Source organism: Pterocles gutturalis, unplaced genomic scaffold, assembly GCF_000699245.1.
Source record: "Pterocles gutturalis isolate BGI_N339 unplaced genomic scaffold, ASM69924v1 scaffold40436, whole genome shotgun sequence".
Classification (NCBI taxonomy): domain Eukaryota; kingdom Metazoa; phylum Chordata; class Aves; order Pterocliformes; family Pteroclidae; genus Pterocles; species Pterocles gutturalis.
Window position 1 is genome coordinate 17,885 of NW_010104427.1, and position 17,717 is coordinate 35,601.

The 17,717-nt window shown below is 46.0% G+C and overlaps 1 protein-coding gene across 1 annotated transcript in view; it reads left to right on the forward strand.

The window, feature by feature from the left end:
- CACNA1H (calcium channel, voltage-dependent, T type, alpha 1H subunit) overlaps positions 1-17,717 on the forward strand; it is a gene marked incomplete at both ends in the record, with an annotated part of 76,733 nt that overhangs the window by 17,879 nt on the left and 41,137 nt on the right. Inside the window, 5 exons of the mRNA XM_010087057.1 lie at positions 8,369-8,520; positions 9,364-9,549; positions 10,241-10,358; positions 12,007-12,162; positions 17,180-17,270. Of these exons, the coding sequence (XP_010085359.1) occupies positions 8,369-8,520; positions 9,364-9,549; positions 10,241-10,358; positions 12,007-12,162; positions 17,180-17,270 (703 nt within the window). The remainder of the gene's footprint in view (positions 1-8,368; positions 8,521-9,363; positions 9,550-10,240; positions 10,359-12,006; positions 12,163-17,179; positions 17,271-17,717) is intronic.

Here is a 17,717-nt window from a genome sequence, read left to right on the forward strand (position 1 = left end):
GGATAACATTAACTCTAATGGCATTGGTTTTTAATGCCAGAGTACCTCATGTTTGTATGCAGCTTGCTCCCTTTCCCCGCCGATGCCCTATTTGCAGCTCCAGAAAGGAGCAGCGTGTTTTGCATTTGGCTGGCCATATGCAGTTGGGTAAGTAATTATCAGCAGTGACTTTCATGCCACAGAGCAGAGAGGAAAAAGCAATTCCATAGAGCATTAGGAGATCAAGTAGGTCAATTGAAAGGAGGAAAAATTACCATCGGCTATCTTCAATTAAACTGTTATCGCTCCACATGAAGGATCCCATTTAGGGGAAGGCATAAAACCTGAGAGTGGAGGTGACTGAGAGAATAAATTCTCCATTTTTAATTCCAGAGCCAGAGAGTGAACATTCATCAGTAGGCATGAGGAGCAGATCTCTCTCCTCCTGGTTCCAGCCTACTTTTAAGTAAAGACCATTTGGAAATCTCTCAGCAAACCTTTTTTTTTCATCAGAAAGCACAAACGCATCGAAGTCACAGCTTTTAGTAGTGACATTAATGACAGCTAAACTCTTCCTGAGAAGGGTGTTTGGTTCTGAGCGGGTGTCGTGTCTGGCTGACAAATGCAGGGCAGGAGGCACCTCAGAACAGCAAACATCTTGGTGACCAGAGCAGTCTTCTAGGAGCTGGGGCATCCTGATTCAAGTCCCTGGTCCCTTTCCAAGGCCAGAGAGCATAAATAAATTCCAGCTGCATGGGAAAGCACCATCCAAACCATTATTCCTGGTAAGAGATGTTATATCATATGAAGGCAAGGCAATTTCCGTGGTTTGAACCATAGTCTAGATTGACTGAACTGGTTTGAAGTTGATCCTAGGACAGTAAGAGTCCTATGTTGTAGTAAACAAACTACATCTAAACAGTTTACAAAGGAAATATTTTCCAATGCAGAAATTGAAAGGTCCACTTGCATTATTCTTCATTTTTTTTAAGGGCAGGGAATGCAGAGGAGGAAAGAAGCCAAGTCATAAAATGCGTGGGGTTTCTTTGGTTGGTTGGTTTGGTTGTTTGTTTACTTACCCTAGAAATATCAGAATTATTCCATTTGGTCTTTGACAAGCAAAAAAAGGGGAAAAAAATAAAGGTCAAACTGAAGCCTTCACACTTGCTAGCAGTCTTCTGAGATGTCACTTACGTTCCTTGACAGCTCTCTGCTTCAGCTGCAAGCTTCTGGCTCTTTAAACTCCCTCAGAGAGGACCTTTTCCCAAACTGCTTCAGAGGCATTAGAAGGAAATAGCTGTGAATAAAAACAAGCATACAGCTTGCAGAGTTTACGGGAATCTTGCCTCTTCTGCATAGAATTGCTGCAGTACTGAGTCCCTGCTTATGAGACATTTGAATTTGCCATAGAAAAAGGATCTGGGCAAGAAATTGGTGTTTGATGTAAGTTTTCAAAGCAGTGAGTACGCAAGAAACACAGCTGAGGGTTTCAGATGCAAAGTTTGAGCTTGTAAGAGTGTAAGGATTTGGGGATCGCTGGATGCAGGTGAGCTGTGGTGCGTGGGGAGGAAGGGACCGCCGGGTCCCAGGAGGACTGGGATAAACCCGCCACCTCCAAGGGGAGGAAAGAAAAGAGACAGGCTGTGCGTTAGAGATCGCTGCGCTTTCTTGATGGGTTAAACCCAGCCTCCAACAGTCCCGTGCAATGTTTTATCCAGGGCTTCATCCTGTGTTCACAAGGCACATGGGTCCAGGGTTGCAGACTGATGCTTGTTGCCTGGCACACTGGGAGCCTGCCTGTACTGTTAGTATTATACACACATTCTGTACATGTTCTAGTTTTTGAGAAAAAGAGGAATATTTTGTAATTCTGAGCTCTCTTTAGCAATTTCACTGATTTGCTCCCCTCCTGTGGTGCCAGTGCTTCAAACTCATTGAAGCAATTCCCACAATTTTTGAACAATATTTCGTATTAAAAAGGTCTAAATCCCTCCCCAACCATCGCTTTAATCTGTCCCAGTAAACTGGCTTTCATCTTGCGATTGCTTTCACAGTAGTACGTAAACCCTACAATTGTAATATGGAGCCCAGTAATCCACCAGTTAAACAGATTAGTTGTGTAGGAGGCTGTGTGGCTCAGTGAGTAAAGCAAGCAGGATTTAATCTCCCTTCATAGAGGAAAAGCCAGCTGAAGCAGAGCTCCGTGCTGTGCAGTCGATGTGCGCTGGACATGCTAAGGGCTTCCTTCTGCTCTGCGGATCTGGTGGCAGGGCAGGACCCTGGAGGGTGGGTGGTTGCAGTGTTTCGGTTCTTGTCTCGGATGAGTGAGCACAAATGTCCGGCATGAGATGAAAAAGCGAAATGCAAGGCTGAGCTGTCAAGGGGCACTGTCTCTCCCCTCCCCTGTGAGAGGAGGAGAGTTGCAGGGCGGTTGAGATCCCTTTGCATGTTTTTTCTAGGACTGTCCCCTTTTCGCAGCTGGTGACATCATGACGGAGGCTGCGGGTGTCCTGGTGTCACCCATTTATCTGTGCAGCGTGCAGAGATGCCACTTGGAAAAGCCTTTGGTGGAAAATCAGAAATTCTTGGCTTCCCATCCTACCCCTGCCTATGCCTCACTGTGTGCAATGGATCCTGAATCCCCAGAATGAGGTTTCCTCTCACTAGGGTGGAGCAGAGCCTTTGCACCTCGTCACCATAGATCAGGGAGAAGGAGGAGCTGGCTGTGCACAAATGCACAAATTCCTTGAAGCTAGACCTGTTGCTTCTGGATGTTGTTCTGTGCTTGGCTGCTAAGTGCCTCTTTGCTAGGAAATGTCAGGAGCCATCCCTCCTTTAGTCCTTGGGCACAGCTCGCAAGTGCCTTTGCAACCTAAGGACATATTAAAAAGTGAAGTTGTGTAGTGCCGGATGCGCTATGCAGTGTTGCATTAATTGCCATGGTTTATTAATCCAAAAACTTGTGTGTTTTGGATTTTCCCTCCCTCTTCCACCTCACTCTAATTAGCTTGAATGCTCCCCTGCTCCCTGCATCAGTCATCCATCCCCTTTGGTTTTTATTCTGTGAAATGGGGATGATGCCAGAGACTGCAGAGAGATGAAATGCGTTGCAATGGAATAGCTGGTAGTTGGAAAATGACAATCTCTCGAAAAATGGGGTGAAGAGAGAAAATACAGAGTGTCCGAAAGCAAAGCTCAAATTGACAGTTCATTATGGTCAGAGTCTCTGCAGACCGAACGTAAAAATCTAAAGCAGAGAAGCCGCCATAAACAAGTGCTCAAAATCCCATTGACAGCTTTAGGCCCAGGACTAGAGAAAAAACAACCCAAGTGCAAAGGATGTTTATGAGACTAAATGTTCTGGATTTACTGCTCCTCTGCGTCTCTGCCAGCCTCAGCTCTCCCTGTTCAGGAGTCGAACGGCTGCTTTGGGCTCAAGGGGGGATTTCTGAAGCAAAAGCACATTTTTTACCCTGCAGCTCACTCCCAAAAAAAAAGGACCAGGTGTCTCTTTTCTCCAGTGGGATGCAGGCGTGATTATTTCTACTCAGTCTCAGAGCAAAAAGGTGCCTCAGCCAAGGCATGGTGCCATCCTGCTGGTGACTGAACCGATGCCATGTAAAGTAGGTGGGTGTGGATGCAGCAATCAAACGAGACAAGGTAGAGAGGAGAGAGAGAAGCACAAAGAGAGTGGCTTGCTTGAAGAAATACAGCATTTCAGTTGCACAAAGAGAATCTAAGGCTGCAAAATCCTACTCCTGTTCTGCATCCTCTGCTTGTAGGGACCATCAATAATTTGACCATAATGGGTTTCTCTTTTATTGAATTTCACCCAGTTCCAGGAAGGCTCTGGGGTTGTGCTGCGTCTTGCTAAAACCAGAAGTATCAGATTCTCTGAAAGAAACTAGTCTTCCGAGGTTTTCAGACCCAAACTATTTAGAAAAGGATTTTTTTGTCTGTTTATCTGAACTCGGAATGAACTGTTGAAACGTTTGAGGTTTGTCCCTAATAAAAACACGGTTTTGAATCACTGAAAGATTCCACTTCATAAATACGGCCTTCAAAGCGAGCAGAGGTGGTTGTGCTTTCCTGGGACGTGTTTTGCCTGGAGTCAAGGCTAACTGGTACTTGAAACTCATATTCAAGGATGCTGAAACACTGCAAATTGATCCCACACAGTTTCTGCCCCTCTATTGAGTGGTGGGAAACTTACTCCTGCAGCCAAAATAGGAGGATTCTTTTGAATCTGAAATACATCAAATTTGTACTCAGATCTGAACCTTTTTTGAATGTTGCCTGAGACCTGCCGGTGGGACTTGGGAGTCGAACCATTCTCTGTGCTCGTTTTTGCTGCCTGCCTCCAGCGTGGCAGTTCCCATTCCAGCCTCTGCATCTGGCACAGTGGACCCTCGTGCCAGCGTGGTGGCACTGCCCATCGTCACCGGCATGGCTTGCGTTGCGGGGATTTCTGGGCATTTTGTAGCCTCGTGCAATGCCACCTGGTTGCCATTTGGCCGTGCTCCATTTGCCCTGGCCAGTCTCTGAAAACCTAGATCAATGTAACGGTCAATCATCGCAGCAGCAAAAGATGCGCCGTTATCCAAAGCTGGTAAGAGGTCGTGCTCTCTCACTGTCATTTGAAAAAGGAAATTTTCACTGATGCAGTTTGGAGCCCTATGGTGGGCAAGTAGTTTCGCCTGTCAGAGTTGTTAAGGTTTATAAAGTATTTGTCAAAAAGTAGAAAAAAAAAAAAAAAGCCACTTTAGAACTACTCTCTGGGAAGGGCATCATTTTGATGCCAGCCTTTGTTTGTTAACCACTCCTTGCTAGAAAGGAAGTTGCATTTCGTGACACAACCACGTCTCAAGCAAAAAGCCTGAAATTTATGAGAAGGTCAAAACAAGACATTGCAGCAATTTTAAAGCTTTGTTGCAATTTCATTTTCTTCCAGCCAGGAAGTTGGACAAAAATAATCCTTGCCATGAAAAGTTTTGTTTTCAGCAAATCAACATTTTTCTTTTTTTTCCCAGAGAAAAAGCCTCCTGGGAAAATTCCTGCTCTGGGGTTGGCTTAAATTTGAACAAAACAACAGTGTCTCCTAGTGGCTGACTCCAGGGGAATGGCCAAATCCATCTTGGCTTTCACGTGTCTCTTCCTTGACCTTCCTCCTAGATCTTTGCTCATCAGCGAGTGAGAGAAGTGGGAAATGAATTGTGCTCTAAGCAACAAACCATTTTATAAGCCATAAAAATATCTATGGCAGGCTGTTTTCTAGGCTCCAGTTGGTGTTGAAAGAAGGTAATTACATTTGAAGGCTGTATCACTGGATGCTTGGCTCATCTGCTGTTCGGCTTCCACTGTAATAATACAAAAGCTCCCATCAGCAGCTCCGCCAGCATGCAGGGCTATCCATCCTTGTCTGTGCCCAGTGGGTCCTGCCTCCGTGTCACCGCAGGATTGCGCTCCAGACGTCACGTTACAGCGGTCCTTGTCATCGAATTAGTTCTGCCTCGCACCAAATCTGCTCGCTAAAGGATAATGAAGAGCTCTTGTCTGAAGCACGATTGGCTTTGCAGTGGCAGCCTGCCCTCCGCCAACCCTGCCCAGGCGTCCTCCCATCGTCTCCATCTGCTGGATCAGCTCCTCATCACACCGACTGATGATCTCATCTGGGCCACCTCCGTGTCCTCTCCTTTCCCTCTCCCTCATGCCCTCTCTCCCCTCTCCTGAGAGATGGCTGCGGCTTTGCTGCTGCACTCTCTGAACTCGTATGTGAAGCAAAAGTCACAGCACTGGAGAGTGAGCAATGAGGGCACCAAATTGTCGAAGGAAATTGGCAAATCCATTCAAGCAACGATACCAGCAGGTTAACTGGTGCAATGGTGTGTGTTCAACAGGCCAGAAAAAAAAAAAAAAAAATCTTGGGATTGGCTTAGAAAACCTGGGATTTTAGAGAATAGCAACTGACAAAATCTTTTCATTTGCCTGACGGTGTTTTTAAGTTTGTGCAGATTAGGCTTTTCAGGCTGGGCACTGACTTTTTTTTTGTAATGAGTCCTGAGATTGTCTTGTCGTATTCACATAAATTCCAGGATTAGGGATTTTGGAAATGATCCCCAGCCATCCCAATTTCCATGATAAAATTGTGACTCTCAGCAGCACATCTGGCCAGCGGCAAGGCGAACTTGGAGAACACTGAGCCAAGTTTTACTTTGGCGGATGAGACACCTGCAGTACTGCAGACTGCGAGGCACTTCAGGTAGCAATGGGCAGGTTCTCTGTGTTTCCCAGCAGAAAGCACTATGGAACAACCCTGTCCCTTCAGAGCTGCCCAAACTGCAGCTTCCTCGCTGATGATTGTCTCATTAATCTCCCAGCCTGAAGGCACTAACGAGCCATCCTCAGCATGCCATGAACACCCTGTCCCAAAGAGCTCTCAAGCCTGCTGCCTGGAGGGATGGGAGAATTTAGTAAGTTATTTTGCTTCTTGTTCAGAATGCCCTTGTATAACCCCAGCCGAGGGGAAGCCAACCATGCCAGCCATGCGCTGCTCCTGACAAATAACCCGAGCACGCTGTGAGCCTAGTGTCCCATCACCGCTGTGGCTTGCAGCGGGACAGGTGCCTGGGAGCCCCCGGGGCTGTTTCAGGCACTGTCTCTGCTGGGGAGCCCATTAGATGCCGTCCTAGAGCAGCTCTTTTCTCCAGCTGTGTTTCCTTTGCAAAGGGAAGACCTCTGCCCAGGTTGTTTTGGCGTCGCTGGGGAAGGCACAGAGATGCTGTGATGTTGGGGAGGGAATCGCCACCCCTGCAGCAAGGAGGGAGTGAGGAGGGCAGTGCGGTGATCGCGCTGTTCAGGCGCAGACAGCCGGGCCAGCCCTTGCTGGTGACTAAAGAACTGAAATTGCACAGTCCTTCCCCTGCTGTCCCCTAGTAATTAGTGCACGTGGATTATAAACACAGGGACTGAGGCTCTTAGTGCTCTTTCTCCTGGATAAATGGTTGAGCAAAAGACAGTATTGGCTAAAGTGATTTAGCCGATGAACGATGCTTCATTAGCAGCCCACAGACTGTGATTCCTATAGTAGAGGATGTGTGGGCTCTTCCTGCATCCGAGTGAACTCTTTCACCCTCTCCTTCGCTTGCCAGGGATTCAGTTTGCAGAGCATGGAGTTAAATGTGGCTGTGCCACATCATTGCAGTGCTCTTCTCCCTTCAGAGCATCAAATAATGCAACAACATCCCCAAGAAACCACCAACTTTTAACATCGTGTCTAATGATGGATGGGGAATAAAGGAAGCTGTTATCAGTCAGGAGATGAGTCAGATATGGAAATAACAGCTTTTTCTAGACAATATTATTACACTGAGGAAACTAAAAAGACTCATTTTCTTTCCTAAAAGAGCAGACCTTGAGCATTTGCAATGCACATTGCAGAGTCTGGCGCTGTTTGAAGGAGTAGCTCCAGTAAGTGAGGGAACCCCAGCCCACCTTTTGCATCTGTCCGTGCTGTGCCACGTTTTGGAGCCTGGCTGCTGGACAGACATTGGTGTGCTTCCCAGGAAAGGAACGTTGTAAGGCTGTGTCTGGAAAGCAAGGTTGTAGCCCAAGGTAATTTGGCACTGGTGATAGAGGAGGGGAACAGAAAAATCAGTTCTTGGATTTAACCTGCTTGGAGTCTTCTGCACTCAGAGAAACCCACGCTGATCCTGGAGGAAATCCTGCCATTTGAACAAAATCTGTACTAACCAGGACTGCAGAAGGAAAAAATCATCTTGGGGTTTTTTGGGGACAATTTCCAAAGGGAAAATTTATCTCTCCAGGGAGATAAACCTGTTGATCCTACTGACTTTAACTGGTATTTGTTTTCCTAAATCTCTTAAGAGATGTCTGCAAGGAAAGCGCTTTGTTTGTGTGTGAGTAGGGCTGTACTGTATTGACAGTGCCCCTGCTTTGGATATAGCAGAATCCAAAAAGCTCTGCCGGGGTTAGTGCAATAAAAACAGCCTGACCAATGCAAGTCCAAAGAGAAGCTCTACAAGCCATGCTGGCCATTCACCTGGATAAGAGTATCTTGCAACAGTGAGCAAGCCCTCTCCTTTGCATAGCTCTAGTTTGTTGGGCGCACATATTGGGCACAGCTGTTCTGCAACTGCTCCAGAAATGGGCTGGAATTGTGTGTTTCCAGTAAGACTCACAGGGACTGTCCGTGAAGCTTGTCTGCTGTTCCCCTCAGACACGTCTCTGCCCCTGTGGCTCTCCGGAAGGAACATGGGAAGATGGAGCATTTGTGCATCATTAGCACAAATCCCAGAGCAGGAGGAACGTACCTGCCTTTAGCCATTTCCTCTGTGCATCTGTCTGACCATGTTGCTTTTTTGCCCCTTAGCCAGATGAGTTGACGAATGCCTTGGAGATCAGTAACATCGTCTTCACAAGCATGTTTGCCCTGGAGATGCTCCTGAAACTCCTTGCCTTTGGCATCTTCGGCTACATCAAGAACCCGTACAACATCTTTGATGGGATCATTGTTGTCATCAGGTCACTACCAGTTCTTTCTCTACTGTGGGTTTTTTGCCGAGGGCTCGAGCAGTTGGGCAGTGGGATGGGGAACAGGAATGGCGTGGCATGTGTTAATCCAGGGCTTGCTGGCTATGATGTGCTATAATTATGCTGGCCTTTTTGATTCCTATCATTAGAAGGGCTGTCCAAAGTAAATGGACCTGGCAGATGGAGAACGAAGTCTATTTATGCCACACATCTGGCATAAATATTCAATTTTCCACTGAAGTGCAGAATGGCTGGTCCTGGGAAAGGAGTACTGTGAGTGTCTGTATCCCAGCAGTGTGCCCTCTCCATCTCCCAAATTAACACGTAACTCAGGCTGGAATAGGGCAAACAGGAGGGTAAGAGAGGGCACTGTTCTGTGCTTTCCCAGGGGGTGCTATCCCAGCGCAGGGATGTCACAGCATGTATGTGAGAAGCTTGTGCAACACCTCTGTGTGCTGGGATTCCTTCTAGCAGTGCTCTTCCCCCCTCGGTCCATACCTCTGGGTAGCAGCTCGGTACAAAATTGTGATCCACACTTTGTGGCTAGGCTTGTGACTTCCTGTAGTGACGCAGACTAGCAGGAGACATGCTGTGTTGAGAAGAGCCACAAAAAATAAGGGAATTTAATATCCAAGAAAGCAGCTCTAAAGGATATAGGTTGTGCATGGGAAGCTGGGAGGTAAAGGTGTTTTTCAGAAGCAAGAAAGTAGCAGGCAAATAAACTACCCCTTTAGGACTTAAATGCTGTGATATCCTGTAAGAAACCAGCCTGCTCAGGGCTTTCATAGTAATGGACTGCTCTTTATAGTTCTTCTCCTTCTGGTGTTCCTGCAGCGTCTGGGAGATCATCGGCCAGTCGGACGGAGGCCTCTCTGTGCTACGAACTTTTCGGCTGCTCCGGGTGCTGAAACTGGTGCGGTTCATGCCTGCCCTCCGTCGCCAGCTGGTGGTCCTGATGAAGACAATGGACAACGTAGCTACCTTCTGCATGTTGCTCATGCTCTTCATCTTTATCTTCAGGTACCAGAGGCAGCAGCTCTTCTTTGATTAATTGTTCAGCTTGCTTGAGTAATACGTAGATTACAATAACAGTACGCCGCATTTTTTAGGCTGCCTACATGGTAGAATTGCTCCAATAGACTGTCAAGCAGACACTCAACAGGCTATTTACCTGGTTTTGGTCTCAGAGACTATTTACCTGTTTTCGGTCTCAGTTTTTCACGCAGTACCGTAATTGTGTAGGTGACTGAAGTACACAAACAGGCAGCAATTGCTCTGGAGTTCCTGGGAGTCTCAGTTGTGTCTCAGGAAGCTGTCGGTAACTGGACTCCACCAGTGTTGCTTTTGAGATGGAGGTTGTACAAACTTCAAGTCTTCTTTCTGTTTGACCCTGTAATGCTCGTCAGGATCCTGTCCTTGGAAACCAGTTGGACTAGGCAGCTGGCAATACGGTTTGTCATTTTCTAGACAAAGGAAATCCCTGATCTGACTTCAGTATAGACAATTGTAATGAAAAGTGACATAGAAGAACCAAATGGCAGGGTTTGATCAGTGATCATGTCAGTGGTGGAGCAGAGCCCTTCTTCCTGGGAGATACCACTGGCACAGAAAACACTGCAGGGGGAAAAGTGTCCAAAAAATCACTGCAATCCTCCCTGAATCCATATTTCACACAATAATGTGTGTCTTATCTCTCTCTTTCCCACTCTAGCATTCTCGGCATGCATCTTTTTGGATGCAAGTTCAGCCTGAAAACTGATACAGGAGACACAGTTCCAGATAGAAAGAATTTTGATTCCTTACTTTGGGCCATTGTGACCGTATTTCAGGTAAGCTCTGAATCCTCTGGGAAATTTTAGTGTAGACCACCTGGACAAGTTATTTTTTCTTTAAATACCTATTCTGGTAGGTGTCAAATTTGCACTGAAATGGCACTGTAGAGTTATTAGGGCAAAGTGATTGTGTTTCTGAGTTAGCTGGTCTCTCTAAGCTCTGACAGAGAAACAATTACTCAAAATCATCACTGTGCATATCTGTTGTCAGTAAAAGTCTAAGAAAGCCTGTAAATCCACTCTTATTTTTCTTTCATGTAGTCAGTAAGATCAAGACCCAGAGTCTGCTGCTGTCCATTCTGCTCCTATTCTGTAGATCTCTGTCTCCTTACTTGCCCTCTCTGCCCCAAAAATGCACTTTGCAAACCATTTCATTTAACTGGGAGAGATAAATACTGTCATAAATCAGAGCTGGAGTTGCTGGCGTTAAGTGCTGGGAAAGTCTTTCTATATAAAGTTGTGTTTCCTCTGCAGACAAGTTCTGTTATGTGCTTGGAATTACTGGCGTGTTCTGCAATGGAGCAATAAGCTGCTATTTCCAGGACATTCTAAATATAAAGATTAGTCTTTTCTGGCTAAAAGCTCAGTCTTTAGAGCCCAAGTGCAGCAAGTGGAGCACAATGTAAACAACGTTAAGCTAAGTTTCTAAATGCAGAGTAGGTGTTCACCACAGTATAATTCGGGGTAGAAACCCAACCAGAGTCTTCACTGTGAGCAACAGAACTTCTTGCAAAGTTTTCCTTCTTACAGAGGAGCAAAGACACATCAGCATTAGTCTCGCAGGTTCCTATTTTTTATTTTACCAAGGTAAATACAGATTTCTGCATTTATTCTAACAGTTCCTTGGGAAATAGAGTTGGCACCGAGCACAAGGGCTCAGTCCTACATCCTGCGAGGGTTAACGAGTGGCGTGGCTCAGTGCAGCTGGCTGCATTCCTACCCCAGAGCTGCCGTGTTTTCAGGAGGGCTAGAGGCCGTTTTCATTGTAAATCTGAATTAATGTGGAGCATGAATCTGTCATTGTCATCCATTTTTCTTAGGCCCCAGGATTTTTGAGCTCCCGGAAAGCTAGGAGAGTGGGAATCCCTGAGGAAGGTCCCTTGCAGCAGGGCTTTGCAAAGACGTGTATTTTTTTGCCTGGCTTGTCACTAGTTTTACCTAATGGAAACCACTTTGCTTCCCTGAGTTTCTTAAGCCACCCCATGTCATTTATCTTGTCAAATATCATGTCCCCAACCCTTTCCTTCAGCTCCAGATGCCTTATAAAGAGCAGGTCAAAAGGAGAGACAACAGCTCTGGCTTCAGGTCTGTTATCTGCTGATGGTTATCAAAGGAGGCAATGCCACCACCCAACAATGGGACTTTTATGTCCTTCATGTTACCTATCTAGGATCTGAACTAGTTATCTCTGTGGGCAGGGGTGTGCTAGATCCTCCGCAGAGAGGGGAGGTTTGGCCAGGAGAGAGCTATCCTGCAAAGATCTAAAAGGAATGTTTTGCTGTCTCACCTCATGAGACCTGCTAATGATTATACTCAGAAAAGGTCAAAAGGAGAGGAAGAAATGGATGAGTCAGTATGTGAATGCAGCTGCTGTGCATGAGAGGAGTGGAGTAATTAGAGAGTCTTCCCCTTCACCTCTCTGCAGATCCTCACTCAAGAGGACTGGAACGTGGTCCTGTACAATGGGATGGCATCTACATCCTCATGGGCAGCACTCTACTTTGTGGCCCTGATGACCTTCGGCAATTATGTGCTCTTCAACCTTCTTGTTGCCATTCTGGTAGAAGGCTTCCAGGCAGAGGTAAGAGATCCAAGCAGAGGGAGGGAGAAAATGGAGAAGCATGCGTAGGCAAGAATGTAGGGATGAGTTCACATCAGTGCAGACATCTAGCCGTGCAAGCAGCCCTAAATTTAAATGTAAGGGGTGTAGATGAGCCAAGCTGGGCACGTGAAGCTCTTATGAGTTGCAAATAAGCCCCACTGGACTTGGGAGACCAACACTTTGGTTGATTTGCTACAGGGTCCATTGTATGACCTAAAGGAAATAATTTATCATAGAATCGTAGGATCATTTAGGTTGGAAAAGACCTTTAAGATCATTGAGTCCAACCATTAACCTAGCACTGCCAAGTCCACCACTAAACCGTGTCCCTAAGCGCCACATCTACACATCTTTTAAATACCCTCAAGGATGGTGACTCAACCACTTCCCTGGGCAGCCTGTTCCAATGCTTGACAACTCTTTCAGTGAAGAAATTTTTCCTGATATCCCATCTAAACCTCTCCTGGCGCAACTTGAGGCCATTTCCTCTTATCCTGTGGCTTGTTACCTGGAAGGAGAGACTGATGCCCACCTCGCTACAACCTCCTTTCAGGTAGTTGTGGAGAGCAATAACATCTCCCCAGCGAAGAGTACACCCATCCAAGCCATGAGCAGCCGATTTCTCCAGAATGCTGTGGGAAATGGTGTCAAAGGCTTTACCATCTATTTAGGATGGATTTAACTTGCCTAATCTCCCATATTTCGTGTGTTTTGTGTTTCTTTATGGGGGACCAGGCAGGATGTGAGCTGACTCTCAGTCCTGGCTTTTCCTTGTGATGCTGTCCCTATGTGTAATTTGAGGCTAGTAGCACAGCTGTTACAAACATTAAATTTTTATATACTTAGGGTGATGTAGGATATGTAAATGCTAAAGAGATTTTTACTTACACCTGATAATGTCTGTATCAGGTCAACAAGCAGGGACTTTATGATAAACTGCAGGCATCCCATCTCACATGGAAACGATTAGAGAAATTATTTTATTTCTCCGTCAAAAGCAATATGCCATGTCCTGATCTGAACTATGCAGGACCTTAGCAGCTGTGCATCCAGTCCTGCGCCACGTGATCCAGAGCAGCAGGCCACACTGGTGTGAGTGGTGCAAGTGGTACGGTACTGGTGTGACTGGGGGGGCCCCTGCAGATTCTTAAGTTTTCCTCTCCCCGCAGCAAGTCCATTCCAGGTCTGCTTTCAGCATCCTGAGAGAGTGAAACCAGCCATCCCCTGCCCTATCCTGCTCTTCTCCATCTTCCTTTCAGGTCACAACAAGTCCATTTGGGGCAGATTTTAAGTGAGGATGGTCTATATCAATTGTAAATATAATGATGTTTGTGCACGTACATATTATCCAGAAAAAAAATACTTTTTTTCAAAGTTCTAGTGCAAATGGAAATGATTTTGAGACTTACCAAAAAACATCCAGTCCCAGTTAAAGCTAAGAATAGTGGGATCAAAAGGGCTTATGATGTCGTGCTTTGGGATTTTTTAATTATTACTTTTATTTCTGCAACCATCAAAACAGGAAAGTTTGCTTAGTGCTGGATTGGCTTCAGAGGCTCACAGACTCAGAAAGAAAATAAGAAAATGGCTTCACTTTTCACCGCCTTAGCTCCCAAGGGAAAGAAAAAGAGGAGAAAGAAATTATTTTTATAGGGTTTTTTCCACTTTTCTTTTTTTTTTCCCCCCCAGAAATGGTATCGTACTCTTATTTGCCATGTTTAGATCACACTTAGATGAACCGTGGAATATAACTGAAATCTTAATGGACCAAAAATTCCCTTCTCTCAAGCCAGCACAGCCACATCTATGCCTTTCAACGATGTCTGCGTAGATTCATTATTAGGACATCCCTCCTAGCTTCCTTGCAGCACTAGCAGAGGAAATTTAACTGAAACAACAGGAGCCAAGCCCCAGTTTGGGAAAAAACAACCCTGATCTGCACCACTCAGGGCTGCTTCATGGATGCTGAGGGTAATGAGTGCCACCTGCGCACACAGAGAAGTCCAGCTCTGCGCTTTCAAACTGTACGGCTCTGCGCTGCATTAGTGGGCATCTTGATGTCTTGTATGATGTGGTCCATACACATCTTGTATGATGTGGTCTTGTATGATGTGGTCTTGTATGATGTGGTCCAAGCTGACCAAGAAGAGCACGAAGGTCCTTTTCCAAGAACAAGCCTATACTCCATGTCTCGGTAACTAGAGCTCATGCTGACACTTTTTTGTTTCCAAATTCCTGTAGTTTTCTCAGTGTCACTGATCTCAGCATCTCCTGGCTTTGCTCTGGATGCTATAACACCTTTGTCATATTCCTGCTCTAGTGTAGCCTGTTGCAGATGGGGTTGGACATTTTCACCACTAACCCAGTAAGACCAAAGCAAAGCAATTACCGGTATTTCCACCGGCTCTGCAGTAGCTGCTGCCTTCCAGCCCAGAAGGGGTTTTCCTCTAGGAGAGTTGTAGCTGTATTCAGAGTGGTTGTGCTGGACCTCAATTATACTAGAAAACGACACAGGCTACAGCAGATGTCCTAAAGTATTAGATTGTCCTGAGCTGAATGCAAAAGCGACCAGTACAGTTGGCCATATGGTAGCTCAGAGAGGGGACTGTTCAGTGGCCAGACGTGTCAGATATCCTCAGATTCCACAGACCAGCAAATCTGGGTGGAAAAGGGAGACACGCCAGGGAAACCCAAACAGAGATAACCAGCATGTTTGACCCAAACGCCTGGAAACTGCTCCTGCTCAAACAGTCCTGCACCTAGGCAGGGAGAGCCCTTGTAGAGCAGTTTGCATCCTTTGTTCCTGATTGCCTGAAGGCAGAAGGAAGTTTTCTCGACTTGGCAACCTGGCAGCTTGCAGGTACCTTTGTACAGTCCAGATCCCATGCCTTACCTGCCCTTTTGGAGGTTGAATCCCCTGCTAATGTGAGGCCAGAAATGGGCAGCCTCATGCCCTGCTCTCTGAGCGCAGGGTTGCAGTCCTGGCCAAATGGCTGTCCTTTGCTTGCTCAGGCTTGGAGCTGTTACGAACCCTGATTTAAATGTGTGTAAGAAGTAGTTTTGAAAGCTTGTATTACTCACTCAGTGCTCCCTCAGAAAAGGCCAGCAACCACAGGCATGACATTTGCAGGGCACATTTTGCTCTCCACTTCCATTTATTATAAATCCTGACATGAAGCCTATGGGCTTGTCAGTTGTCTCACGGTGAGGTGTTAGCTGTGCTACAGAAAACCTTTCTCAGGGCTGTATTGCAGCTACAAGGGCTCAGTTCAAGTGTTATGCTTACAAATGCATAACTTAGCCCTGGTTGTAAACCAAAGATGTTTACAGTCTCCTTGAGCAACTCCCCGGAAGAAGTATCAATGGAACTGGGTTTTCTTTCCTTTTGTCATCCCTGGTTCTGATGGTATGTTGGGAATATGGCAGAAATTCTTGATTTGACCTCTTTGACTTTGCCCTCTTACAGGGTGATGCTCTTAGCAGTTACAGCAGACACTGAGGTGCATTTCTCCATTTGTTCAGGTGTTTCTTTTACTTAGATGGAGAGTGACTCCTGGGAGAGTTGTGCAGCTGAGAAAATGCACATTAGAGCTGCTCTGAGCTCTGAACCATCAGCAGCATTTCAGCCAGGACACTAAAAACTGGTCTGTGAATCACAGTGCACAGTCTCAGTTTAATCTCAGGTTCTGATCTGCCTGTGGAGCAAGTTTGGCAGGAGTATCCCTGGAAGAGAATAGGCTTAAATGGCCACAAAACCATTTTTAGTACATTTGTGCGTAGGACAACAAGCAGCCAGGCTTCAAACAGGACCATAATTGCGTATTTGTGCTTACATTGTTCCCATGTCATTTGGAAATCTACCCCAGAGCTGCTCTGGAAAAGCAGACAAACCTTCCAAAATTATGCAAATCTTTCATCTACTCCGCGCTAGTACTTCTGCTCCAAAACAGAGAATATGAATAAGGGAGTTGAAGCCTTTCAGTCATCCTGTCTGTTTGGCTGCACCGGTTAGCGATACATCACAGATGAAATGAAGTTCACTGCCCCTTCAGCACCAAGTCTCTAGAAACCACGGTGATTTGTTCAGGCATCAGTTAAAGAGCTGTGCTCCTTTTTCTGGGATCAGCTGCTTTAATCCAACCCTTTGCTGCCAATTTGCACAGCTTTTCTGAGTCCTGATGGATCAAGCCAGAGTCATGCCAGCAGCCTGCTGGGATCTCTCCTTTCTGCAGACCCCTTGCGGCAGGGGGAACCTGACAATAGCTCTTCTGTCCCAGGCTTGTACATTATTTAGGCTGATCGGTTTTGGTAGCAGAGGCAAATACATATGAAAGAGGAAAATAACTGGACTTCCAGGAGGAAAGCCAGCGTGAGGTGGTTGGCTGTTCTCTGTCCTGGGCTGATGCTGTGCTGCCAGGCAAGCTGGCCTCGTTCCCTTCTGCCTGAAAAGAGATTTCCCAATACAATCTTGATTACTGGTCAGTGTGAAGAAAGCAAATCAGGGCCTGGTTTTCAGATGTAAGTCAAATTTACAGTGCTGTCAAATAAAGAAGAAAAACCCTTCGATGTCCTTTGCCATTAAGACCTAAGTGCTTTCAGCTGGGGTCATGGAGAGGGCGAATCTGGAACCCCACAATGCCCATTTTTCTCAGTCACTCCAGCTGCACTGTCGTGTTCTCCCCTGGGACACGCTGTTCGGTGAGGCTGGGCGCCGTGTAAGAAATTCAACAACATTGCAGGAGCAGCAGTCACAATCACATCATCCTTTCTGTCCAAGTACAAAAATGAATCAAAGCAAGGAAGAGGGGCTTACCCGGGGTCATTCCCCAGGGCAGTGTCAGAGGGAATTTGGCATTCTGCCCTCCTAGTTCTTGGGGTCATGCTTAAACTAACCATGGGGAGCTGAAGTATCTCTGAGCTGCTAAATAATCCAAATGGCCTTTGTGCTAAAGTTTAAATGAATCGGGTCTGTTAATTAGCCTTCTCCTCTCTGCAGGGTGATGCCAATAGGTCAGACACAGATGAGGACAAGACATCTGCCAACTTCGATGATGATTTTGAGAAGCTAAAAGATCTCCGAGCAACAGGTAGGATTTTGTCTCTACATTTGCCTGGGAATCTGAGAGCTACACCTGTGCTTCCGCAGTCATCTTTTTGTAGATACTTATGGGGGAAAGTAGAAGAATGCATTTTATTTGGCAATTAATCTGATAGCTGTGTTAACAGAGCAGCTATGCAAAAAGTGCTGGGGAAGCAAAATGAGCACCGGTGTTTCCTTTAAACAGATGTTTTTCTAATTTGAACTACACTAGAATATTTAGATATGTCTCATCATTTCTTCTGTGTCATTACCACAGAATGGTTTGCTGGCAGCAATATTCTCACACTGCTTCTGAGCAGCTTCTCAAATCAATCATGTTCTCATCTGTTCCTTTTGACTTCTCACACAAATGCATTTAGGTGAGGTTTGATTGATGGCCATGGTGCTGTTCATTTGTGTTACAGGAAGGGCTGGCAATTGATTTGGGGTAAAA